Source organism: Trachurus trachurus, assembly GCF_905171665.1.
Source record: "Trachurus trachurus genome assembly, chromosome: 7".
Taxonomy (NCBI): Eukaryota; Metazoa; Chordata; class Actinopteri; order Carangiformes; family Carangidae; genus Trachurus; species Trachurus trachurus.
This window is the reverse complement of record NC_139901.1, coordinates 12,554,226-12,581,243: the sequence shown is the minus strand read 5'-3', so window position 1 is coordinate 12,581,243 and position 27,018 is coordinate 12,554,226. Positions and strand designations below refer to the sequence as shown.

General features: G+C 41.9%; 3 protein-coding genes across 5 annotated transcripts in view; 1 reads left to right on the top strand and 2 right to left on the bottom strand.

Annotated features, from left to right (window-relative positions):
* Nucleotides 1-7,690, bottom strand: part of mib2 (MIB E3 ubiquitin protein ligase 2) — a 52,634-nt gene extending 44,944 nt beyond the window's left edge. The window contains exon 1 of the mRNA XM_083975665.1: nt 7,554-7,690. The gene's annotated coding sequence lies outside the window, so the exon portion shown is untranslated. The remainder of the gene's footprint in view (nt 1-7,553) is intronic.
* Nucleotides 7,691-10,431: 2,741 nt separating this feature from the next.
* ubiad1 (UbiA prenyltransferase domain containing 1) lies at nt 10,432-15,274 on the bottom strand. Of its 3 annotated transcripts, none has more exons than XM_083975176.1 (3): nt 15,043-15,274; nt 12,608-13,225; nt 10,432-11,366 (listed from the first exon to the last, which is right to left on the bottom strand). In XM_083975176.1, exons 2-3 carry the CDS (start codon nt 13,167-13,169, stop codon nt 10,879-10,881), a joined length of 1,050 nt encoding a protein of 349 aa, XP_083831302.1. In that variant the 5' UTR covers nt 13,170-13,225; nt 15,043-15,274; the 3' UTR covers nt 10,432-10,878. The 3 variants fall into 3 exon arrangements, with proteins under 3 accessions (XP_083831302.1, XP_083831303.1, XP_083831304.1); XM_083975177.1 differs by having other exon boundaries at nt 15,148-15,218; XM_083975178.1 differs by lacking the exon at nt 15,043-15,274 and adding an exon at nt 14,650-14,954.
* Nucleotides 15,275-17,141: 1,867 nt separating this feature from the next.
* Nucleotides 17,142-26,533, top strand: mmp23ba (matrix metallopeptidase 23ba). The gene is made up of 8 exons (XM_083974802.1): nt 17,142-17,504; nt 20,909-21,045; nt 21,321-21,460; nt 21,906-22,073; nt 22,156-22,320; nt 23,625-23,735; nt 24,678-24,804; nt 25,812-26,533. The coding sequence occupies exons 1-8, from the start codon at nt 17,370-17,372 to the stop codon at nt 25,984-25,986; spliced, it is 1,158 nt and encodes a 385-aa protein (XP_083830928.1). The 5' UTR covers nt 17,142-17,369; the 3' UTR covers nt 25,987-26,533.
* The last annotated feature ends 485 nt before the right edge of the window (nt 26,534-27,018 follow it).

Below are 27,018 nucleotides of genomic sequence, written 5' to 3'. Positions count from 1 at the left end.
TTTTGCACTTTAAATAAATTGATTGATTGATCTATTGCTCAAGCTTTCTACACACAAGTTAAGGATATCGATATTGTATACCTGAGAGGAATTCTTTTTAAATAAACATTAACTTTGTATAAGATGACTTCATTCACAATCTATAAACATGATTAGGTTTTGGTTATTTGTATTTTTTAAGTATTTTTACGTCATAAAGGGACTCTACGGTCCCCTCATTTCTTTCTGTGTGCTATTGAGTTGTTAAATGAGCCAAGGATTTATTTATTTATTCATTCATTCATTTAAGTGTGATAATACAATGTCTTTATGTGCTCTGTGCTCCAGATTTAATTTTTACTTAAAGCCCCTGTACAGAGCTTTTAACTGAATACACAATAGTCTCTGGTTTCTGCTGATGTGTCTCTGTTACCTACAACAGCAAATGAGCCCATCAGTGTGAAGATACGCTATTCCTAAGTAGTCTAATTCTAAACTTCTGGAAGGCATGCCATGGTCGGGTCGGACCACTGACGAAACGATACGAATAGATACATTACGCTGCAAAAAAAAAAAAAAAAGCAAGTCCCGTCTTCTTTCCGACGTTTCCAAAACAAATCTACACGTGCCAGCCAGACAAACGTCTTCATGACAGTGGGAAATGCAGTCTTCATTCCACCACTTTCGCCGCCAAAATCAACACTAAATGAAAAGTCTGTACAGGGGCTTTAAGTAAACTCTGATGTTCACTCAAATAAAATCTAAGATTGTTCACTCACAACAATGTCAGTTTTTTGTGGGGTATAAGCAATTTCTTGCACCAGCCTATCGTTGTTATATGGGCCTTTAAAAATCCACTATCAGTCGCCCCGTACTGAATTGTTTTGGTGAAATGGTTTCAGTAGCAAGAGCTACCTCAGAATAGTTGTATATATGGAGAAAATAGTGGATGAAAGTATAATCCTCTGCCTTCATCTAATCTGTAATCCTGCACTTTGATGAGGTATTATCCGTTTTATAATCTGTGTTTTTAAACCGTTCTGTTATTGTGCTTTTACTTGTATTTTAATGTGTCTTTTCATTCATTCATTCAACTTTTATTTAGTCTTGCGAAATCATTGAGTACCCTCATTTGCAATGATGTGAAGATAAATTTGAAGAGGATACAACAAGGGAATAATAACAATTGCAGTTAAGCATACTGAACAACATCTATGTGCCTATAGATGTCTTAAAATGAAATATAGTAGTATTATTTATTCAGTAAATGTGTTGTCTGTAAAGAAGTAACCACCTTTTGCACTGTTAATAGCCCACAGAGCTCCTCCATGCTACTTTAAGGACGTTTCCTATTGTTGGTAATTTAGTGATTTTCTCACTTTTTAAAAGGCTTTGGCTACTTTGCGAATAAGGCCAGCTGTCTGCACCTCGTGTGTCAACCTCAGAGGGTTTTAGAGAAAGATGACGAGACTGAAATGAGAAGCGTCACTTGATAAATAAAAGCGAGACTCGTTCAGCTGCTTTACCTTTCGGTGACCAGAGCAGGGAGAGGAGAGGGAGCAGCTCCTGCTACATAAGCAGCAACACTGGATCCACAGGCTCCAAGAGACACAACAGAAAAAATGAAAATGCCTCCCCGGGGCTGGAGCCGTTTTCTCATGCACTCCCTGAATGAACCGGCCGAGGAGGAGGAGGAGGAGGAGGAGGGCAAAGGAGGAGAGCAGCCAGGCCGGTCGTCCAGAGATGTGATGCACAGTTGCAGGCTGTGTCAGAGCAGCAATGTCCGGCTGTGGAGGATCAGAGCTGGAGGAGGAGGATGAGGAAGAGGAGGAGGAGGAGAGAGCCCGGCTGCTGAAGGATGCAGCCAGCATTTAGTCCTTTGTGTCAGCAAGGATTACCACCGTGGAGGTGGAGGAGGAGGAGAGAAGGAGGATGGTCAGGGATAGTGTCTGCCCGACGAGCGCTGCATTCAGGTCGAGGCTCTCCGGCTCAGCTCAGCTCCGCTCGGCGTGCCGCTCCATCACTGAGCGTTGGTAGCAGGCGTGTGAAGCCGACACTCACACACACACACACACGCTCACAGATCAATATGCATGAAAACATACATGCGCATCGAGCTGCGTGCACACAGGGACGTGCAGCCCTCTCCTCCTCCACGGCCCGCGGGGACACCGCTCGCTCCGCTGCCAATGAGCAGACAGGCAGGAGGACAGGAGGGGGGGAGGGGCCTACGTTTCAGGGGGAGGGTCTGATGGTGTTGTGTTTTTTTTTTGTTTTTTTTTGGAGGGGGGTGGGGGGCTCAGGGGAAAAGGAAAGGGGTGGGGTTGGTTAGAGGAGATTTTGATGAATGGGCACCTGCCGTGGTGCTCGTTTTCAGACGCAAAATGGTTTGTGCAGACTAGGGTTGCACGGTATACCGGTACTAGATTGGTACCGGGGTACTAACGCATTTAAAACGGTACCATACTGCGCTTAGATGGGACCGGTACTTTCATTCTGCGCCGCCAGCAGCGGTGACGTCGCCGCGTGAAGTCGCCGCATTGTAATTTGAGCCGCGAGGAGCGAGAGAGCGAGTCACAAACGAAGCAAGGTGCTTTTTATCATTACCGTTACAGCGCCACCTGTCCATGTGCCTGTGTTTGTGTGTGTGTCTGTGTGTGTGCGCCGCGCGCGAGAGAGAGAGAGACGGCCGCCACAGCCTCGTTAATAAGTTTTGTTTTTACCGCGGATCACCACTGGCTGCATGCTCTCTCTGTCTCTCTCTCTCTGTCTCTCTCTCTGTCTCTCTCTCTCTCTCTCTCTCTCTGTCTCTGTCTCTCTCTCTCTCTCTCTCTGTCTCTCTGTCTCTCTCTCTCTCTCTCTCTCTCTCTCTCTCTCTCTCTCTCTCTCTCTCTCTCTCTCTCTCTCTCTCTCTCTCTCTCTCTCTCTGTCTCTCTCTCTGTGAGTGAGTGAGCACGGCGAAGCAGCGCTACGCAGAGATGAATTAACGGAACGATATTGCGTTGATGGGGGTGGGGGGAACAGAATCAATTTGGTCTACATATGGGAAACAATAGGTGTATGTTTGAGTAACATGAACATTTGTGTTTCATTCTATAAACTACTGATAACAATTTCTCCCAAAAATTACAACTGGTCAAAATAACAAAAAAAGATGCAGTGTTTTCAGACCTCAAATAATGCAAAGAAAACAAGTTGATATTCATGTTTAAACAGACATTTTTTAAAGTAAAAAACTGTTTACTGATTTCCTGTTTTATGGTCCAAAATTTTTCTATTAAAATAAAGCCAATAATGACATTTTTTGTGTTCTCTTTTTATGTGGAAAAGTACCGAAAAGTATCGAAAAGTATCGAAAAACATGTTGGTACCGATACCGGTACCAAAATGTTGGTATCGTGACAACACTAGTGCAGACACTGGTGAGCTGGCAAAACCGTGTGTGTGTGTGTGATGTGCATTTGTGTGTGTGTGTGTGTGTGTGTGTGTGTGTGTGTGTGTGTGTGTGTGTGTGTGTGTGTGTGTGTGTGTGTGTGTGTGTGTGTGTGTGTGTGTGTGTGTGTGTATGTTTCCCAATGCTTTTTTCTAGCCTTGAACAATACTCTTCAGTGTGGCCACAGCTGTGGGAGACGTCAACAATATGGTCCCCGAAAAACAGCCAAAACAGCATTCTGTCCACACACACACACACACACACACACACACACACACACACACACACACACACACACACACACACACACACACACACACACACACACACACACTAATGTACAGCTGGCATTGTCAGAGCATGAATAGTCAATGAATGAATGGGAGCTTAGGAAGGTGGAGGTGGAGACTCAGGCTTATAACGAATTTTATCACAGCAGCGCTCCCATCTTGTAAACAAAGCTGCTGCTGTTCCACATAATAGACCTGTTAGACTACATCATATAAAAGGAGGTGTTCATTCATTCATTCATTCATTCATTCACACACTCAGAAACATGGCAGACATCAGACGAGGAGGACGTCAAAATGATGAGCATGTTGTTGCAGCCTGAGATAAAAACACAGCACGCAGGGCGGCGTTTAGCTCACTTGGTAGAGCTGTCGCCCCATGTTGAGGCTACAGTCCTCACTGCAGGTGGCCCCGGTTCGAATCCCGCATCGGGCAGCCCTTTCCTGCATGTCATTCCCCCTCTCTGCCTCCCAATTTCCTGTCTCTGTCTCCACTGTACTACCAGTTAAAGGCAATAAAAAACCCCAAAATATAAAAAAAAACACAGCACGCATGCACGCATACACACTGGGACAGGTCTAGATCGTCTACCCAGACAAGAAGACCTCCTCGCTGCTCAGGCTACAGCATCATGACCTGCTACCACAACGACACAACACACCTTTTACCTCACTTTCATATACCATCAATCTTTCCAAGCCAGGTTCATGTATTCATTTCATTATCAAGTATTATTACCGGGTTCCTGTAATTATGTAAAAAGATAATCAAGATAAAATGATTACTGAACTGTATCCTGTTTCACAACAGATTTGAACCCGTCTGCTTCCTGGTCACATCATACAGTAGGACTGAGCTACTGAGTGGCGCACACTGATATTTAATCTATATGTTAGGAGTTTTGGAAAGCGAAGTGTTTTTTTCACACTACATTTCCCATGAGCCTTCTTGGACCGGCGCAAGACAGACGAAAGTGAAAACATTTACCAAGAATGTTTTCATTAATCAAGAATGAAAATCGGAGGTTCGAAGACAATCAGATACCGTCGTAGTTCCGACCATAAACGGCGATTCAGCGGCGTTATTCCCATGACCCGCCGGGCATCGTCCGCGAAACCAAAAGTAGGAAATGCTGGGCGAGCCGACCACTAAATAATAATAACAAAATAACGATAAAGACAAAACTCGAAAATGGACTCATTAACAAGTGTGAGTAACGTAGACTTATCCACATTAATATGAGGCTTTTTTATAACCAAATACAAACTCCTCGTTGTCCCTTTAATCTGTTGGTGCAGATCAACAAAATACTTGTTCTGTTTAACTGTGGCCAAATTTATTTTCATTTATAATTTTTTTATCCACTGAATATTTAGCAGTTTTCAGTTGTGGACATTAATTTTGCGTTTGTGCCAATTAATAATTATGAACATAAGTAAACATGTTATTATGATATTCATTTATATTTTCTACATCTAAAATTAGATTAATTTAGCCTAATTCATTTATCTTTTTCTTTGATACTAATGAAGTCCCCAGTTAAAAAGACAGCTTTTAAGTATGAGGGGTTTTCAGAATCAGTGAGTCATTTTGTTAAATAACTGTGACGTCAATATTGTATTGATCAAAATAATCATAATTTAGCAGCACCACTGCACAAAGACTATGATAAACAGTCATTTTAAAGAAGCGTCAGTATATCAGTGATTGCTATCACACTGGACCAATGACATTTATTCAGTTTATCAAAACAAACAACTCACACAGAAGCAGGATACAGCTGTCATCTGTTTCCCCTCTGGCCACTAGACAGAGCTCAGGATGTGGCTGATTTAGTTTATTTTAATTTGTCTGGATATTCAGGTGGGCTTCTGATCGTTGCAACTGATCAAAGTGATCTAAAAATAGGCTACTGTGAATCTTATTCTGGCCTGATACAACCATAGATATTAATAGGACAGTTGACCTGATATTTTTTATTTTTATAATTTTATGTTTATAACATCACATCACAATGCTCAAAGCACAGTAAAGTCAAGTCTGACTTCACATACACAAGTTTAAACTGATGGTTTTCACAGCAGTTAACAGGCAAGCGAGTCTCATCCAGCAGAGACATAAAGGACATGAGGCAGTTTTATTGATTAGATATTGTATAACTGGATCAATACAACTGGTTGCCCAGAAGCCTTTAATCTGTACTGATCCATGTTTTAATTCCGTGGTTCAGGTTGGTGACCAATTTCGGGTTTAAGTACAAGGATATCACATTTAAAACCTGATTATTTGGCACGTAGTCCACTTCCTGCAGCCTAAATCAAACAATAGTGGTTACCATGGAAACTGCCAAGCCTCACATTTCACTGTCAATCAATTCAATAATCTCCTGTTCTTTTAAATCTTAGTAAGGACATGATGTGAAGTGATAAAAACGTGGATAAATACTGAATGTATCTCCTAATGATGATTCTTACTATTATGGTTAATAATAAACAATAATACATAATAATAAAGTCATTAAAGCATTAATCAATGAAACAAAAGGCACAAGCTGGTTATTTTTTGTAGGCTACTTAGATTCATTATGATTTATTATTTTGTATTCATGATTTGTTAATGTAATTGTGTTGTTATATTATTAAATTAGAGTATTTGGGGAGTATTGAGTCGGGGAAACTTTGTAGATGCTCTTTGTCTCCAAATATCATCCGGCTACATGAAACGAAAAATAAACCAAGAATTTACAGGAAACCCAAGTACTGAAAAACAGAAAAACACAGAAAAACACATGTCTCCCAGACAAGAAAACTATAAAATGTGAATAAACTGCCACCAGAAAGACAAACAGGAGTTAAACCCTCTTCCAAAAGTTATCCCAAGTGTTTCAAAGTCTTACCTTGAGAATTTCCACTCAATATTTTCCCCATTTCTTCAGATCTGTTTCTTTGAACCACTAGTCATGTCTGTGATGTAAGCCAGAAAACATTTCAAACTTGATTATCGGTGAACTAGGTTTGTGGAACCAACAGAGAGAAAAGAGCAGTGAGTGTGAAACTGTGTGCTCTTATGTGGGTGTGGCTACTATGTCAGAGCAATCTTGACTGTGTGTGTGTGTGTGTGTGTGTGTGTGTGGGGGGGGGGGGGGGGGGGGGGTCACATCAGCAGCAGTGGTCTCAACTGTCACCCCTGAAGTCTGGTGTCAGTGTCTGCTCGCACCACCCAAACAGTGAAATGTTACACACAACGCCACCATTGGCTGACGCTGACAGGTACAGTGAAACAAGCCCAAAACACCTCCCACCAGCCGGTTAGCCTGCTGAGTGACTTAGCTTACTAGCTGGTAAAGTAACAGCTCTGATCATTTCCAGTCTCTCATGAAGTGACAGTGACTCGTTCACTAACACCAGTGTAATAACTGGGCATAATTACACCAAAAACTTGTGACTAGTCGATAGTTGGAACCAATCAGGTTAATCGGCAAACACGGTATCAGTATTTCTTATTAAACCGAATGACAGTTCCTAAAAAATAATGTGATCATCAATCTGGGCAGCGTTGCTTCCTATCGTCCATATAAATATCTCTGTTTCGACTCTGGACAGATTAATTGAACATGTTCAGTCTGAACAGATGTAAACGTGTGACTGTTACGATATAACACGGAGGATGTAGGATATTAAATCGGTGACTTCTGCGTGTGTTAGCAGCAGCAGCAGCAGCAGATGATGATGATGATGGTGGTGGTGGTGGTGGTGATAGCCTGTCTGCCACTGACGCTAGCTAGCTAACCCATGTTTGGTTATCTTTCTGTGGGATAAAAGTCTGCTTGTTCGTCGGTGTAGCTACTCACCTCGCCTCTGTCAGGGAGGTTCACTGTGTGCTCGGATATAATCCCGTGTCGCTGTCCGCCACCATCACCGACATGACTTGATTTAGGACAAATAAGTATTTACTACACTGTGCGGCTCTGCAGCACACAGCCATGACAACACGCCCATGCATTGCGTCACTGCTAATGCTGCCTTCACGTGCTCCTCGTAATAAATAAAACAAGTCCTCCATTCGACCAGGTGCTGTTAGTTCACGGCGGAGTATGGGGGTCACAAGAAACAGAGATCCATATACGAAAAAAGACGGGAGAATCAAAGAAAAACGTCATAATATTTCCGGGGGAAAGGGAGTCATATAATTCTAGGGAAAAAAAGACAGAAAAAAATCAATATTTAAGAAAGAAATCCATTATAATACATTAAGTCATACTGGAAAAAAGACAGAATATTTCTAGAAAACCATAACAAAAAAATCATATAAAATAATTATAGTATTTATAGAAAAGTCATAATTTTCATCGAAAAAACTCTTGGTAACACTTTACTTGAAGGTATCGTCATAAGAGTGACATGACACTGTCATAAGACTGACATGACAGTCATGAACTTGTCATAAACATTATGCATATATTATATATATATATATATATATATATGTATATGAACATGAACATTATGTCAATGTCAAACGTCATAACGTTGTCATTAAGTGTCATTCGGTTTTTGTAGGGTTAGGTTTAGGGTTAGGGTTAGGGTTAATCTTATCTTACTATTAGAAAAAGACATGATTGCCTGTCTGTCTGTCTGTCTGTCTGTCTGTCTGTCTGTCCCTCCAATAGCTATTTCTCTGTCTGACAATTAAATATGACAGAAACTGTTTCTTTTATCTTTTTTCAGTCAACTGAATAAAGATAGATGTAACTAATATTTTTGTTAAAATGGATTTTCATTTCACAGATAGAGACACAGAGATCTGTGCACACTAATTCATAAATTCACAAAGATAATAGCTAGCTAGAATATGCAACTGCAATTAAAAAATAGTGGCAATTTACTTTAGTGTGTGAAAACATCAAAACACTAATTAAAACAATAGTCAGCCCTGACCTGTTCATGGACAGTGAACATCTAACAAACATGTAGTTTACCAAATTTCTACTTGTTTTTAGGTCTTTGGACCCCTGGTGGCTGTGTGTCCTTCAGCAGTCTCATCTTATTTCACTGTTTTCATGTCACAGGGTTAAAGAACTAGATGAATGTCCTTAATACCAGCCATGCTGACATTATCACATTAAAGTTATGTCTAGACTGAATCACAAAGACAAAGGGTGATGTGATTTTCTTTATTAGGATTTTAATTAATTATTTCTAACATATACAAGATGGGAGTGGCAGATTCCAGGTTCCCAGTCATCTGGCCCACATGTCTCGGGGCTAAGGGTGGAAACAGAGGCAGACACACACCACCCACAGAGATGCAGAGGGAGGCCAGGTGATTTATGTAAGTGAAGCCTGAGGTGAACTTCTCAGAAAAACCCAATTAAAGCATTTGAGTCTAAATGCACAAGAGCGCTGCGGCTAATCTGAAGAGAGTCAAAAGACTGAAAATGTTTTCTCAACAGCCTGCACCAAAAGAGAGAGAACAAACAACAGGACAGTCCACACAGACTGCAAAGTAACAACAGGAGGACACGAAAATAACAACTACATGTGGTGCTCTTTGTTGCGCTGTGTCAAAATCTTCACAAGTGGTTTCATGGAGTCAGAATAATATTCTCATTTCATGAATATAGTTTTTTTTACAAGACAGAGGGGTTGGAGATAAAATAATATATTGAATTGTAATTACATTATTTTATTTCATTTTACTTTGTTATGACTGTCACTGTGTTCATATTGATTGTTTAGAGCAATTTTATGCTGTGCTCTTTGCTGTTGCTGTTTTCCTGTTGTTTTGAAACAATAAATATACTTTGGATAAATGATTAAATAACACCATCCACCAGTTTAACTGTGTATCTTAACCTGCAGACAGGGAATTTATCAGTAATTACACAAAGTAATGAATAAGTCCTGCCTGTTGGTTTAAAGGTTGTCCAATAGCGCCTCCTGCTGACAACCTCACCATTACACATGAGTTTAATGAAACTACAAAGACAACCTTCAATTAAAACCACAATGAAAGGAGCTGTGTTATGGGTGAAGTGTCAGGAAGCAGATAAAAGAGATTTCCTCGTTCACACTGTCACTTCACACAGAGACACAAAGGTTGGACACAGTGAACACACTGCAACATGTCAGACGCTCTGTCCTGCTGAACACCAACTTTTCTATCTCTCACTAACAAAGATGTAAATGCTCATATAACAGAATATACGTTCTCATCGTTTCATGTTTGTGTGATTTCCTGACAGTAGTTTACCATTTTGGAGAGAATGTTTCTTGTTTGTTTTGTTAACCTGAAATGGAATATATATTTTGTATTGTAGTAAAAAAGAATGTGGTTGCTTCCTCCTCCACTCTGACCACTTAAAGGTTACATCCATGTTTATCCAAAGTTGTAAGTAACAAATATGAACCATTTGTTTGAAATTCTCTCACATCTGCTGTGTGAAGTCTTCACTTACGGCTAACTTCTGACCACTAAGATCTAACGTCCATCCTTTAGTACAAGTGAATATTTCTGACAAATTGTCAAATTGTCATCAAGGTTGTACTGAGATATGTCCACAAGAACAGGATGGTTGACTTGTGTCTCCAGCTCTATGGGCCAACATGGAGACATAACATCAATGAAAACCTTTGCCTCTAAACCAGTAAAAAAATTCTACTGCTTGTTATTGAAGTGTCACATCTCAGAAATATGACTTCACTGATTCAAAATAAACACATGGAGCATCACCATCAGCGAGTTTTATTATAACCCCATGAAATACTATTTGGCTCACAATTATCAAATTAAATTGTACCATAAAGAGAGTACACCGTGAGAATAATGGTTTATTTATGTTTCTGTGTCATGAAGAACTACAAATATGGCAACTGTAGTTTTTAATGGTCTGTGCTCATGAATAAAAATGTTGCCCACCTCTACAAAATGTCACCAACACTTCTGAACTCTGAACAACACAGTACCACAGGCTCAATACTGAAAAAAACACATTAATTAAGATGCTTGTGTCACAGAGGAGGAACTAAACTAAATCTCTGTTGAACATATAAATAAAACAATAAATTAAAGCCAGCAAAAAATGTCGGACAGGTCCGTACAAATACAGGGAGGGACATGAACTAGTCTGTGTTATAACAACAGGAACAAAAGGTCAAGATAGCAGAGCTAATGAATCACAGTATGGGCAAGCTGCCGGGCGGCGCCAGGATGATCCCGAACACGTAGAAAAGTCCCATGAGGAGGTTGAGCTTGGCCGTCTTCTGCGGGATCTTTGCGTAGCACCGGCTGCGGAACTGCTTCTCCAACGGGAACGCCATGGGCAGCGTGAGCAGAGGCAACGCCATGCTGATGGTGTAGCGCGTGGCGAGGATGCAGAAGAGCACGTAGGGGACGAAGAGCAGGAGGTTGTACAGGACATAGGAGAGGGTGGGGCCCACCAGGATGGCCAGCGTGACGATGCCCGCCTGCTTGTCAGAGTCCATGTCTCTGGTGTTGTTGCTGTGCAGGATGGCCTCCGTGTTGAGGGCCAGCGGGACAGCGTACACCAGCGGAAGCACCGACAGGTAGCCCACCTGCACCGCGTGGGCAAACATGACCGCCAGGGGGCCGAAGGTGATGAGGATCACCACGTCTCCCAGCGCCACGTACTTGAGGCCGATGCCTGGGGGAGGAGAGCAGACAGATGTTTAAACAGCTGTCAACAGCTCCACATCAGTTCCCTCAGCACAGAGACACAGCAGCATTTAATGACACTAGATTTTAAACACAGTTTAATTGATATCCTGACTTCTATTCCCTCGCATGCTAAAAGCACTACACCAGTGGATCCTACACTTCCCATAATGCAACAAATACACACGGATTCAAACAAAGGTTTTTGTCTTACTACATTTTTTGTGGCTTTTATTTTTACTTAAGGAAAAGAAGGGGAAAACCTGCTGTTAGTATGATTGTTATTATCATTATTTGTATATCTATTGTTGTTGGTGATTTTTTTAGACCAGTTTTGAGCTCCATTATTATTTTTTCATTAGCCTACCTAACTAAACTTCAATTAAAACCATCAGTGGAGGGGCGGCGTTTAGCTCAGTTGGTAGAGCTGTCACCCCATGTTGAGGCGGTTCGAATCCCGCATCAGGCAAAAAAAAGGTGAGTTCTGTGTGAAATTACTGGGAAAAGGTGACAATACCAGTTTCCCTACTCTGGTGTTGTTGATAGTGTCTTCGTCAAGTTTGTGAAAGACTTAGTTCAGACTTGACCGAGTTGAATTCAGATTTTAACTTGGTCCAGTGGACTTTACCTCAACAAGAAATCTAACACATCAGTGACAAGTATGGAAAAGACGCTGAGTGCCTTAAAGGGCCAGTTCGACCAAATCAGCACAAAAAAACAGACGACTGTGCCTCAGTTGGTGGAGCTGACTGACTATTACTACCAACATTTTCTCACTTCGCATCAGGCCGTGCAGGTAGTTTCAGTTCAACGTGTGATGGTTTCAAATGTAACCACGAGAGCACTGATCAGCTAAAGTGAAAGACTCCTCCTTTCTTAAGAGTGGATATATTTTAAGATAAAACCTTGTTATAAAACTAGAGCTGAAAAGAAACAGAAAGAAAATTCATATTATATTGAATTTCTGGTGGATTGGAACAATCATTTTTTAATCTAATGTCCTCTGGAAAATAAAATGATGATCATCATCATGTGAGTTTTGAAAGCAAATAAACCTGTTTCCTGTTTGGTTATAAAACATGATAGTGACCATTTTAAACAATACATTTTCTTGATTCTTGTTTCCAAATGTTTGGCCAGAACCTGGAACTGAAGCTTCAATGTGAGACTCATGTGTGTGTGTGTCCATGAGGCAGCGACCCAAGATAATCAAGTTAATGATTTACTCACCTCCAGTGTATAAAAAAGAGCTGGACAGTCCACCAAAGTAAATAAGGGCTAGGTGCTCCAGTCTGAGCGTAGACAGGAAGTAGAGCAGAGTGGCACACAAGCAGCCTAAGGAATATAACAACGCTCCAAACATAACAACATCCTGCGGCGCCAGTATTTCATCCACAAGAGTCCTATCGTCACTCTTCTTATGGTCAATCCCTTTGGAGAAGTCATAGTAGGTGTTTACAAGGTTGCCCGCCCCGTGGACCACGAGGACGGCGACCGCACACACCATCAGGATGACCAAGTCCACAGAGCCCTCCAGTTTATAGGCCAAGGCGCTGCCCAGCGCCACCGGCGTGAGCGAGGCGCTGAAGCTCCACGGCCTCAGCGCCAGCACGTACGCGGCGCACTTATGCCTGACGTCTGATGCAACACGCGCCATCCTCGACATGTGGTTAGCACCTGCAGGGTGACCGACCATGTTATTCATGCTAGTCTGCCATTGCTGGCCATTGTGACCGTTAGATCCAGCCAGAACAAATGTTTCTGCCCTGCTTTGTTTCTGCTCTTTGGCCATTCTTCTGCAGGGCGTCTACAGTACCGGCAGTGTTCCCAAATATCAGTCTGCTGATCCTGCAACAACAAAAACAAACCAGAGGAATCAAAATACAGGTGATAGTGCATGAAACAAGCCACAGCCTTCACACACGTGGAACAAAATCAACACATAAATGGTCTGTGAAGCTTCGTAGTCATCCAGGTCGTAGTTCTCTGAGAGAGTTGAATCTAGGTCAACTGGAAGTGGCGGTAGACATTTCATCTCTCATCCAAGTGAGAAGCGTCTTGGACGAGAAGTGACATGTCTTCAAGACTTAATGGCGACATGCAGTTTACCTCAATTCAACTTTTTCAGAGAACATGCAATTATTTTTGACAGATCTTACAATTTTAGTTGGAATGGTTGTTTTTGTATTTCATTTACACTGAAATGTATTAAAATTATTTGATTTTTGTTGATTCTTGTACCAAACAAACGTGCTTTCCTGCATGATGTGGATAATACGGTTTGTAGGCTGAGACATCTCTGTCAGACCACAACACTTGGTGCCAACAATGCACAATAACGTGACAATGGTGACATTGTTCACATGGGCGCCTCTGCCTCTCCTTTACCATACGCTTTGTATTTTGTGAAGTGCTACATCTACTGTATTATATTATTGGTTTATTAGGTATACCGGTACTAAAAAGCTTGTACGGCACTAAAGCAATCTGCTCTTCTGTTGCATTGCATTGCATTGCGATGTTGCTGCTACAGAACTACACGGCTGTTAAATGATTGGCTGTTTGCCTGTCACTCGCAGCGTCCAGGGTAATGATGTTGAGTGTGTTGTGCATTTAGCGTTTCCACTTCAAATTATCCAGCGTTTTCTCGAGTTGTCTTCTTATCGGTGTCGTCCAGGCCTAATATTCACAACTTGAAATTAATTTGTATTAAAGTTAGGACCACATGCAAACACTGTCCCATTTACAGGCAGTCATTTGTGTGTCTTGGGAGGATCAGTGAGCTTTTAGCAGTGTTTCCACTATGTACATAATGATAATAAAAAGTAAAAGGGGACAGGATAGGTACTAATTTTTTTTGATTGATTCAAGTGTAAAGCACTATGAGTGAGCTGCGCTTCCTGATTAAATTATAACAAGAACAACAACATCATCAAACAAGAACCACAACAATAATAAGCAAACATGAGTATGGAGTATGGAGGAGTATCGAAAAGTATTGAAATACATATTGGTACCAGTATCAAACACTAGTCATCTTAGATTAAGTTACATTATGGCAGTGCATGTCTATTGTTTAAAATGAGGGTAATATTGAGTTTATGTTCCCCATGCTAGGTAGCAAAGAAAATGTCACAGCAGAGAGTTTGCAGAGATGCAGTGATATAAAAAGTTATTCGCCATAATCAGACCAGTAATACTTTTCCAGGACGTGCATGTCCACGTATTCAAATTAGTTAACAATGTACACTCTCTGTTTAAGTATTGATTACCTGATCTTCCCATGTGTTGTTGTAGCAGCGTATCTGTTAATTAGGAGATCGCACTCGGCCCCGGGGTTACAGAGGGCACACAGCAGGGACACACACTGACCGGAAGCAGTTGGGTTACTGTCACAGTGACGGTAACCTTCCTGCCAGACACTTTTTCATAAACCACAGGGAGGTGCGCGGCTCCTGAGCTGAGCTACCGCTGGCGAACTGATCAGCTCGTAAAAACACGTGGCATTTGTTTAAACCACCCACTCTACTACACCAAACGCGGACTTCGATCACGGGGAGGGGAGGGGGAGGAGCAACCTCAGGCTAACTAGTGAGATTATGGGATTAAAGCTAACGGGTTAGCCGTGGAGCTAATGTTCTCCGAGCGGGGACAGCGGCTCTTACCAGCTACGGCTTCAGTATCGGACTCGACCCGGGCTCCTCTCCGGTTAAAAACATACTTCTGTGCCCGCAGAGCCCGGTGCGGTGAGAGGCGGCGAGGCGGCTTACGTGTCAGCTCCGAGGAGACTTCACTGGCTGGCCCCCGTACACCCTGCTGCACCTGACGGCCGCCATTTCCTCCGACAGGAGTGCAGCAGCGGACAGGGCTCTGGGAAACAAGCGCTCGTCATGAATGGTTCCGACCTGTGTTTAATTCTAGCAAATAATTTGGTACAAGAAAATTAATGGAAACAATTGTTTCAAAAAACGATTAGACAATAATATATATATATATGTTATTGTATAATATATTATAATATTTTGTTTCCATTCATTTTCATGTATACGGTATATAATTCTCATACACCTCAATTACATACTCCTCCATACTCCATACTCATACGTTTGCTTATTATTGTTGTGGTCCTTGTTTGATGATGTTGTTGTTCTTGTTATAATTTAATTAGGAAGCGCAGCTCACTCATAATGCTTTACACTTGAATCAATCAAGTAAGATAAGATAAGATAATACTTTATTGTCAGATCACTCTGAAATTTGTCTTGCGTCCCATGACGTCCAAGTTTCACACAAATAATAACAAAATACAAAAAACATACATTTACAAAAAGCATAAATGTTATCCTCAAAAGTCACATTTAAAGAGAAACACAAACTACCTCCTAACTCCATTCACAACATAAATCCAACATTACAATGTGTCTTTGGTGCAACACCCAGTGCTCAGTCTGTACATGAACCTTAGGGTCTATTTAGAGATGTAAACAAACTATAAGAGCTTTATAAATTTCACAGCATACACAAAGGTACATTAAAATGAAATTAAACTTTATTCATATACCCTAGCACTTGCCCTAAGAATGTCACAAATTGCTTCACATAAAAAACAGGGCCATTTAAACAGCTGCAAACAAAATGCACTTAAGAACAGGGTAAGAAGATGTGAGTCAAAAGTTAAAATAGAAAATGAAGTAGACTTAAAATATACATGGTCTGTGTCATGTGAACATTCATGAAATATTTCCAATAAAAAAGAAGAGTTTTAAAAGACACTATTGATGATGCCTGTCTGCAGTTTGGTCACCTTCAGTCACCAGCAGAGACCTGCGAGCAACCAGGTGTTGTAGGCTACTGTAGTCATATGTTTGGTCACACAATCACACATTATCCCACAGTATGAAAGACCAGGGATGCCATCGATACAATAAAAAACATTTCATATTTAATCAATAAATATTCAAGATTCAAAAATAGATTTACAGAAACAGCATAAAGTGTTTACATAATTATGAAATTTGAACATGGTTACATTTTTATGCAGTTTTTTTAATGGTGTTTTTTTTGTGTATTGATGGATTAACAGTTTAATTAAACTTTTTTTTCATATCAAAATTAAAAATACCTTTGAAAAAAATGCTCCTTTAAAAAATGTTTGCCTGCGATCTCCAGTGCTCTTAATTTTGGGCCCCTTAACCAATGTAAAGTTTTTCTTTATTATCATCCTCACTGGATAAGGATGTTAGCAAATTGCAGAACGTTTTGACAAAAATGTCTGTGCAGAAATGTAAGAGACAAACTCATTGAAGCTAAAAAAAAAAAAAAAAAAAAAAAAATTGGAATAATTCATATGGTAAAATGCTCAGTAGGGTTTAGTTTGGAGCTGAGATGGTAACAGGGCCGTTCTTCCTCAGTCCAAGTGTCTGGTTTGTTTTCTCTGCAGTGTGTGTGTGTGTGTGTGTGTGTGTGTGTGTTTGTGTGTGTGTGTGTGTGTGTGTGTGTGTGTGTGTGTGTGTGTGTGTGTGTGTGTGTGTGTGTGTGTGTGTGTGTGCTGCACTATACTGCGCTTTGTCCCAGCAGCATTACATAAACCTCAGAAAATCATGTTCAAAATCAACCATCTGATTCTGCTTTAACGGACCTGCAGCGCGCGGTTTGATGGACAGAGCGCGTTTGGTTTTCATTAGATTGTCTCGACACTGACCCCCTGCCCCAGCTACAGTAATGTGAAACCAGCCCTCTGGCAGCGGCGCACTGTGCGGAAAAGAGCCGCGCAGAGCTGATGCAGTCTGCACTGCTTCCACTACCCGGTCCGCAGGCTGGACTGCGCTGCCGCACACTGCACCAGGAACTCCCCCCAGTAGTAACGCACTTATACCGGAGCGCGCAATGGCCAGGAGGCAGACGTCACGGGCATAGATGGTAAACCTGTGTAGTCTTCGCTGAGGGGTTTTCTCTGTTGTTTTTCCTGGAGGTGTGATAGGCTATCGGAGCCATGGTGCGCTGTCAGACTTCCACAAGTTTAGGAAGAGGCGGCCGGGGCTTCGCTCCCTTGCTGGCGGCTGCGCTGCTCGGGCTGCTGTTTGCGGGGATGCAGCAAACCACAGCGTTTCCCACCTGGAGGTTAGAGGTATGCTGTGACCACTTCATGATCTGTGCAAGCTGCAACTCCTCTCTGGTGTCTAGTGTGCTGTCTGGTTTGGAGTTATTAAGTTATGTAAGTTAAGTCTAAGTGAGTTGATTATTTTAGAAAACACAAAACCAAACTACTTTCAAAATTCTGCGATTTAAGATTTACCCCACGTTTCTGTGGAGCCACGTGTCGGGGGTACTTTGGTTTAAATTATTTTTAATTGTTTAAGTCCACTTTTCAACTCGGCATATACAGTAGTGTTATTGCACGAGGAAACACTTATTTAAAACAACAACTAAATGCTGTAAGTGCACGTCAAACTTTAGTTCACTGTCCTCCTCTAACACAGAGGTAGTTCAGACTGTAAATGTGAAAGTTTAAGGTATATGGAAATATAATGGGACTGGGTGAATCCTTTATATGCCGAATTCACCACAAGTCGATAAAGATTATTAAAGTGCATTATCATGTGTTAAACAAACTGTGTACTTTTGACAGCCAGGAAGGAAAAATGTAATTACAACATTTTTTAATGAAGTATCGTCTCCAGTCAAAACTAGTCTGAACAAACTGGAAGATCTTTCAAAGTAGCCTCAGCATCATTGACGTGATTTTACTCTCATTACATAAAAGTGAAGTCTCAGCGTTTAAATACTTTAAACAGGGATCCACTGTCATATCCATGCAATTTTCAATCGTTTCTCCGGGTTTCCCTTAAACGCACCATTTGTTGGACATCATTAGATGAAATCACTCTTATAGCTCAGCCAATGGCAGACACATCACATCCAATTAATGTCTGGCTTTAAGGTTTAGAAATTAGATGAAAACTGTAATTAGGTTAGACCATGAAGTGGATATCTAAAGTGAATTGGATAAATGTGTTAAGTCGATCAGTGCCATCCTCCCACTGTGACACTGAGAGCTTTATGTCATTTCCTTTGCCACACTCTCTTATTATATCTCAGTCCTGACAGCTGCTGGTGGGGATTACATAACCGCCTTAGATAAGCTCCTTGTGGGTTTTCAGAGTAAAATACAGAAGTTGTAAAAAAAAAAAAAAAAAAAAAAAAAAAAGCCAGTTGAGAGTATAAACAGTCAGTCAGTGAATTAAGGTCAAAGGTCATCTGATACACTGTTTGCATGATTCAAAATTTCGAGAAGTATGACAGTGCTCTGAGTCAGCGCCCACCACTGTCTGCAAGCTTTAGTTTAATCCTCTTGTTTCAGCCTCACAGTTTATGGTTCATTTTTTTGATTTGTGCCAAAGTGTGAGATTAGATTTGCAGTGAATATAACAAGACATGACACAGGAAAGAACTGAGCCGGCGTGACGACATTAAACACCTCATAAATCACTGAGCGCAGGGACTCCAGTCAGTCGAGGTCAGGGGAAGCAACTGTGACATATAATGCAACACAGAGACGTTATCTTAAACATGAGGAGGGTGGGGCAGGGGCGGTAGACGAGGTCCAGCTCTGCAGCCGCAGTTGTCAGACAGTCTGCCAGACTGTTTTGGTAAGGAAATGAAGGAAGTACGGCATCTACATGTCCTGACTGGGCCAAGCAGGACCAGGAACCAGTGGACAGGGTGTAGAATACAAAGTGAAGGGAGTGGCTGATATTTGCTCTCCATCCACTCTTACTCTAGTTTTATTTCCAGAGTAAGAAAAGAAAATGCTGTAGCTTCAGGTTTTTAAAGATTTCTATTCTGTATTTTAACTGGATTAGACATAGTAATAAAAGCTGGAGAGAGATGTTTCAAATGCTTCAGGATTTTTTATTTCCTTACAAAAAGTGTCAGACGCCGACCTAACAATAAGCGTTTCAACAATCCTGGAAGAGGTAGAATCAGACTTTTCAGACTAAGACTTTTGTAATGCATTTTCTTTCATAATATCTTTATTTGCATTTCAACAATAATACAAGCAACTATAACATATGAGGTCAACACACTGTATACTAAATATATATGTGAGTGTATATACTGTATATATATAGTAGGCTATATATATACACACACAGATTGATAGAAGACAAATGTGTTACTTGAAGCCATCAGGTTACAAATTGTATCAACTGGTGTGATAACAAAATGTCACAGAACGAAGAAACCACAGCTTCGCTCCAGCCACACAGTATTTATGAAAGCACTAAAAGGCCACGTGCCCACAGATGGTTGGACCAGGCTGTAAAAAACAGCACAGACGCTCGGATGGAACTATTTGCAGTGGATGTGCCCCCCCCCCAAAAAAAAAAAAAAAAAAATCAGACATCAGACGCATGTATCTGTGACAAGGGTCATACATAGTGCTTGGGAAGCAGCAGCATGCAAAAGCCTGAATCAAAGGCAGCTAAGCTACAGTCGTAACTGGTGAGAAATATAAGTTCAATTTCTGCATCGACAAAAGTCAAACTGTCTCTAAGTCCTGCACAGAATATAAAGTGTTTCATTGACCTCCTTGAAATGTCCAATCAGTTTGACTGCATCCTCGAATGTCTCAAAGGGTTAGAATCTGGCTGTACAAAAGACCTTAAAAATTCTCTTATAGCAAAGGACTTACTAAAGGGTGCTGCATGGAAACACGTCAAAGATTTGTTTCCTTCATCTATCATCATAAACATGCCGTTAAGATAGAGTCAGAAGCACTTTTAGTTTTTGTTCCTTATGTGTTTTGTGTAATGGAAAATTTTGGTTTTAATCTGTTTAATCGTCTTAGAAACAGAGGAATGATTGTTTAATCAGTAAGGGTCAGAAAATGGTATTTATGTACTTTGAAAGGTTTGTTTACCTGCAACTATCTTGTATTTAAGGGCAGGCTCAGTCATATTGACAGAGGGTGTTCAGACTCTTGAGACCTTTGTGGTTGAGTGAGGCTGCACCCTATTCGGCCGAATAGTAAGACTTTTGATGACCATTGTTTATTACTGGTTGTTCCCTTTGGTTTGACAAAGGGTTGTAATTAATTCTCAAAACCTCTGTAGGCCTCTGTTGTTTCTTATTCCTCGCCAGAGGAAAAAATGCAAAATGTGGAGACAAAGTTTTTTTGCCTGCACATTTTGCTCAACAGTTCAACTGATTTTAAGCGGTTCTTCAATTATAAAACTGAGTTAAGGAGAAAACTCTTACGCTTAGGAATTTGGTGAAACTGCTAATTCAGACTTTAAGGAAAGAAAATCTTGACCTAAGGTGTTTGGGTCCCCTCAGTGAGAGGTGTTGAAAATAAGTTTTTTGTCAAAGGAAGAAGCTCACACCACACTCAGCACCACAAAAGCCAAACTTCAGGTGTTTTGTGCAGTTGAACTCTGAACCTTGAAACCTTATCTGAGACTTTGAGGGTAGGGTCAAAGTAAGATGTTTTCTTCTCAGTGATTAATTAAAGGTTTTTCTTTGTCCAAGGAAGAAACTCACACCACTGTGCTGCTCATTGGGATCCGCAAAGAGGCGCGGTCTCAGGTGCTTCACCTCTCCAGGAACAAGCGCTACACCCTCACGCCGGAGCAGCTCAAATGGGACAAATTCAAGCTCACATACAAGTACTGGTTCCAATTCTTCCTGTCGTTTAACGCTGCAGGGACGTAGAGCTATGATGATTAAAGCGCATCACCTGACAGAGCAGCAGCGATAGATGATAGAGGATGAGGTGTCCAGAACAGTCCAGATATGTAAGACAAGAACAGGTCCCAGTACTTGTAGAACAGTAGGCCTACTTGTGTGATTCCTGGTCTGAACAGTAGCCTTTGTGTTTTTGGCAGAGTCGGAGGAATGTGTGCACAAGTATTAACCACACGTTGCTGTTGTCTCTGGGCAGGTTACTCTCCTTCCCCACAAACTTGATAAACGCCAGCGACACACGCCGAGGCATCGCCAAGGCATTCGGCATGTGGAGCGACGTCTCGCCGTTCAGCTTCAGGGAGGTGCCGGCCGACCAGGAGGCAGACATAAAGATCGGTGGGTGCTCAGCATGCGGCAGCGTCCGACCCTCTGACAGATGTTTCTTGGCCCCGAGCTCCAGACTTCTGCTTTACTGTTTTTCTCTCCATCGAAATGTCTTCACCTCCCGATTCATTAAATCACTCAACCGCAACTATATTACCAAGCTTATATCCAGCATGATTCATTATTCTGAATGAAAAAGAATGCTCAACAACTTCCATAGATGTCAGCCCACACTGAGGCCGTCTAAATTATGCTCTATCTGTCCCTCTGGGTGAAAACTCCTGCATAAATTCTCGGTGACATTCTCGTCATCCTGCGGGGCGAAGGCTGAAAAAGCTCTGTCCTTTGTAATCCATCATCCCTCCCCCTGCTTCATTCTACACTCTGCACAAATAACGGAGTGAGGGTTTCCCTCCTTGGCGCTGAGGTATGCGTCTCTCCCTCTGTGTTTTGGCAGGTTTCTACCCCGTCAACCACACTGACTGTCTGCAGTCCCACTTGCACCATTGTTTCGACGGCATCACAGGAGAACTGGCTCACGCCTTCTTCCCGCCAACAGGCGAGATCCACTTCGACGACCACGAATACTGGATTCTTGGAAACATGCGCTTCAGCTGGAAGAAAGGCAGAAGTCTTTTATTTGTTATGACAAAAAGGAAGAAAATCACATTAAGAAAGTAAATAACCAGCAGTTGTCTCTCTTGCAGGGGTTTGGCTGACAGATCTCGTTCATGTGGCGACTCATGAAATCGGCCATGTCCTGGGACTCATGCACTCCATGGACCCCAAAGCTATAATGCACCTGAATGCAACTTTGACGGGACGTAAGCTAATCACACAGGATGAGGTGTGGGGTTTACACCGCCTCTATGGTAGGCTACGTTCACTGTCCACATGTTTCCGCCAAAACACAAATATGACGTATTTTTTTCTTTCAGGCTTTGACCCGTGAAGAAGCAGGAAGTCAAATGCAAACCTGTTAGGTCTCGATCCATCCATAATAATAAATGAAACCAATGAGTGACTGAATGGAAAAGCTTTCAAGACCTTAAGAGCAAATCCAGTTCTGATGCTGGGATCAGACATGACGATTGAGAGTGTCGCCTCATTTCCACCCAATCTGACGACTCTTACATGAAATTCACAGACAATGGTGGTGTGATGTTGCTGCTGTCATGTCGAGCAATGGAGTCCGAATGTGGCCAAATCAGGGCAAGAATTATCTATCCCAGAATCCAGAGATGTAGTTGCACAGATGTTTCAAACTATGACCCCACGACTGGATGTGCTTCCATAACGATCATGTCCAGATATGATCAAGATCATTGCAAGAGATCTTATTCTTTGGGATTTGGCCCAGTTTTGAGGATAATAACATTAAATATAACTTTATTTATATGGACTTTTCTTAACAAAGTTACAAAGTGCTTCACAAGAAAAAAATAAAACAAGATACAAGGAAAATCTAAAATACCAAAGTGTGGAAAGGCAGCAGGTAAATGACATGTTGTCCAGAACTGACAGGCATTACGTTTGCAAAAACAATAATTAGAGCTAGAATGATATAAACATCAGATGTTATTAAATGTATTTTAGGAAGAGATTTAAAGGATGTTAAGACAAATGCCCGGCCACCCTTAGACTCAAGCTTTGACCTTCGGTGGACCAGCGGGCCTCCAGTTGTCGGTTGGACACATGCTGATTAATCTGACGTGTAATTGGAAGCTGAATCATTTCAGTCCTTAAAAGTCAGAACCAGAATTTTAAAATCAACCAGAAATCAAAACGGTGCCAATGAGCGAGGGCGAGCACCATATTAAGTGACGTGAATCCGACACAGTCACTTCTCTGACGTCAGGAACCTTTTGTGGTCTGACCAGCAGAATTATAGATGCACTTGCAAAGAAGCAGTGGTAGAAATCCTGTGATCCATTTTTGGTCAGAAGCAACCAGAATGCAGACCACAGTGTTTGTCTTTGATGGCCGACACTGAAAGCCAACGTGGCATTAATGAATACTGTATAAACTACTCATGAGTCATGATTAGCGTGTGTTATGGTGAGTCATTTTCACTGGAACCGAAAGCAGATTGTGGGTCCAAATTCTCTGCTTTGCTGCTGACTGCGAGCTGCCGTCTGATCCTCCTCACTCCTCTCGTCTCCTCTGTCTCTTCCAGGATGTTTGGATCGGTTATTTATCTGTCCGGCCTGGGCTCGCAAAGGCTATTGCGACAGCAAGCGAAAGCTCATGCAGAAGCACTGCCCCTCCAGCTGTGATTTCTGTTACGGTAAGACACAGCAGCAGCAGCAGAAAACAGCAGCAGCCGTCCAGAAAAGGAAAGAGAGAGAAAAAAAGAGAAAGTTTTCTCTCAATTGAGCAGCGTGAGGAGCTGCTGTGAACTGTTTGCCAATGGAGCAACGGGAGCCAACAGGTCCAGCCATGCAGAGCAGCGATGGGGGTTTGCAGGAATCTCATTGGAAGTGAAACTGCACTTGCTACCGGAGGAGTTGGGGTTTAGTTTTGGAGAATAGCAGAATAGTAAGAGAGCAGAGGAGGTACCTGTTGGACGCTGTGTCCACACCATGTATTGATAACACATCAGCAAGAGCAGCAGCATCCGATCCTCTTCAGGTTTATCGTTGGGCGTTTGAGTGCTGAGTCTTACTGTGTTGCACAACAGGAAATGTCTCCTCTTAACCATCGCAGCCCATAGATTGTTGTGGCTGTCTGAGATTTTTGTCAGCAACAGGGGACAGTGTGGAGAGAGGCAAGAGGATACGATTCCTGGCTCGCAGTAATCTGTTCCTCATTGTTGATTGGGAGATGTTGTACGGCTGTGGAAAATTCCTGAGCGAGTCCAAACCGCTGGAATTTCAGACTGTGGCTTGAGGGTTAGAGACACACAAGGTCAATTTGGATTTTTGTGGCATTAACGAGAGCGACTGTTTTTAAGCAGAAGTGGAGTTGATCACAAGGCAAAGACGGCCGTGTTTGTCAGAAACCAGATGGGAGAGATTATGTTGATAAGGACGGGCTGGGGTGGAGAGGAGAGGAGCAAGTGTCTGCAACGAAACTCTTGACCGCTATCAGTGCTGGCGAGGGAAAGCGATGTCTCCAGATTACCAGAGAGATGCTAAATGCTTAGCTTGCTGCTCAGATGGACAGGAGTGTTGTTGTCTAATCTTTTGTATTTCTTTCTCTCGAGTTATTTCCTTTTCATCTTCCTCAGAATTCCCTTTTCCCACCGTGGCTCCCACACCCACTCCCCCGAGGACCAAACACAAGCTGGTCGCCGAGGGCAAAACGCTGACGTTTCGCTGTGGGAAGAAAATAGCATCAAAGAGAGGCAAAGTATAGTGAGTATCTGTCCTGTTGAGCTCGGCGCAGTGTGTGAATTTAGTCTGTTTTTTTTTTGAGTAGCTTTTTTTTATGGTCGGGCGTCAAACGGCCATCAGATAGTTAGATAGATATTTCAGACATATCATTTCAGACGTGTTGGTTCATTTGATGTCAGTTCAAGTTGGAGCTTTTTTCTGTCACTACGATTGCGCAAAGTGGCAACAGGGCATCTGAAAAAGCCATGGCAACACGACACTGGATGAAACATATGAAGGCCAAGTTGCCCCTTTGATGGTTCCTACTCCCCCATCACGACCAACATAAATGCGAGAAGAAGCGCCTCTTGTGTTTTTGAGATTTTGTCACAAAATGATCAAAGCAGCGGCTTTCTCTGCCTTGTTACCCTTGTTTCTAAACCAGCTTGCCTCAATCTTTCAAATTAATCTTTATTGACAATGGTCCACAAGAGCCAAAAGGCACCAAGGTTGTGATGACATGACAATCTTATGAAAGGCAAAACATTTCAAAAATTACATATATGAAGTATAAATACATATATGTAAAACAAAAATAATTAAATGCAACACTTGGTAATGAAAATGCTATTTGTTTTTATTTATTTATTCATTTCCACATTTCAACTTTTTTGATGGTAACCATTATCCAATCGCAATGTTTTAACTGCCTACCTACAAAGCATGTGGACACAGATACTATACATAGATAAATAAACAAAAACAGAAATAGTATTTTCACTACCAACATTTATGCAGTTAACTGTTTATTTCTGTATTCATTTATTTATACTTTAAATCCTTTGTCCTGTATGGGACTCAAACAGTGTGAGCACATGCATCGTGAGCTTTGGCATCACATCTAACGATTCACTCGCAGTGTGTGGGTTAGAATTGAACAACTATGTTTTTGGAAATGGTGGGCCTACAGTATGCCCAGCTTCACTAGTCCACCTGACCGCAGCGTGATTTCTCTCTGCACCATCTTAATGTCTTGACTCCTGTTGCAGCTGGTACAAAGACGGGGAGCTGCTGGAGTACTCTCATCCCAACTACATCTCCCTGAAAGACGACCACATCACCATAGTGGCCAACGCCATCAACGAGGGCACATACACCTGCATTGTGAAGAAAAAAGAGAAAGTTCTCACTAACTATTCGTGGAGGGTACGCGTGCGCTTCTGAAGGCCACGGCCACTCCTCCACACACTGAACAGGACACATTCACATACGTGGTCACCAGGAGACCTCGTTCACTAGGGCACATATTTCTGTTGTTTTTTTGTTTTTTATAAAACTGACTTTTCTGTATCTTCCACACACAACTGATTGTCACTGTGTAAGTGCGTTTTCATATGTGCAAGTAATAAATGTGCCGTGACAAGTAGTATTTTTGTGAAAATACTACCTGACTGTGAAAAGCTGTTCATGGCAGACGCTGCAGTTTGTATTTTATTTGGTGATGAAAAATCCTTGCAGCCCTCGTCAGCTGTTTGGGACCAGGTCCACCCCCTGGATTCGTCAATGCCTGGACTCCTTCAAAGCTCCTGCTGCTGAGGCAGAAAAAAATGGCGTCCAAGGCCACCCACGGGCTCTTTGGACGTCCCCAGAAAAATGGGGACTAATTAGCTGTATTGTGCCATATTAAAATAAAATAAAGAATAAAACGGTATTAGCACAGTTGGAGAATTCTCTAATAGATTCTGTCGGCCACATGGAAAAAAACGTCATCCAAAGCAACAGCCATGTCCCTGATGTGTTCCTGCTCAGTGGCCTGACAAAGTTACAGAAGCCCTTGTGCTTTAGATGCATGCCATTTGAATAATTTACGCACTGCCCGAACTAAGCTAATAAAGCCAGAATAAGCAATGTTGTCTGCAGCCTTTGGAACTATTTGGACCTTAAGCTGCATATGGAAGACCTCAGACGTCTAGCTTGCTTTACTAGCCTCGCATCGAAGCCAACAGTCTGTCTCCAGAGACCGAGCAGCCAGTTCCACTCGCAGCCCCGAGTCCAAGCTTATTCAACACATCAGGTGTAATAATCTGCAGAAGGGCTCCGGTGGGGGCAGGGGATAGATAAAACTGATTAATGAACATTTCCATTCGCTGCTGGTGCTGGAAGTCTCTGGACCAAGGGCCTTTTTTTTTTTTTTCCTGCGTGTTCCAGTGAAAGCAGCGAGCAGCCATGCAGACAACCAAACTGTATTGTTTATTT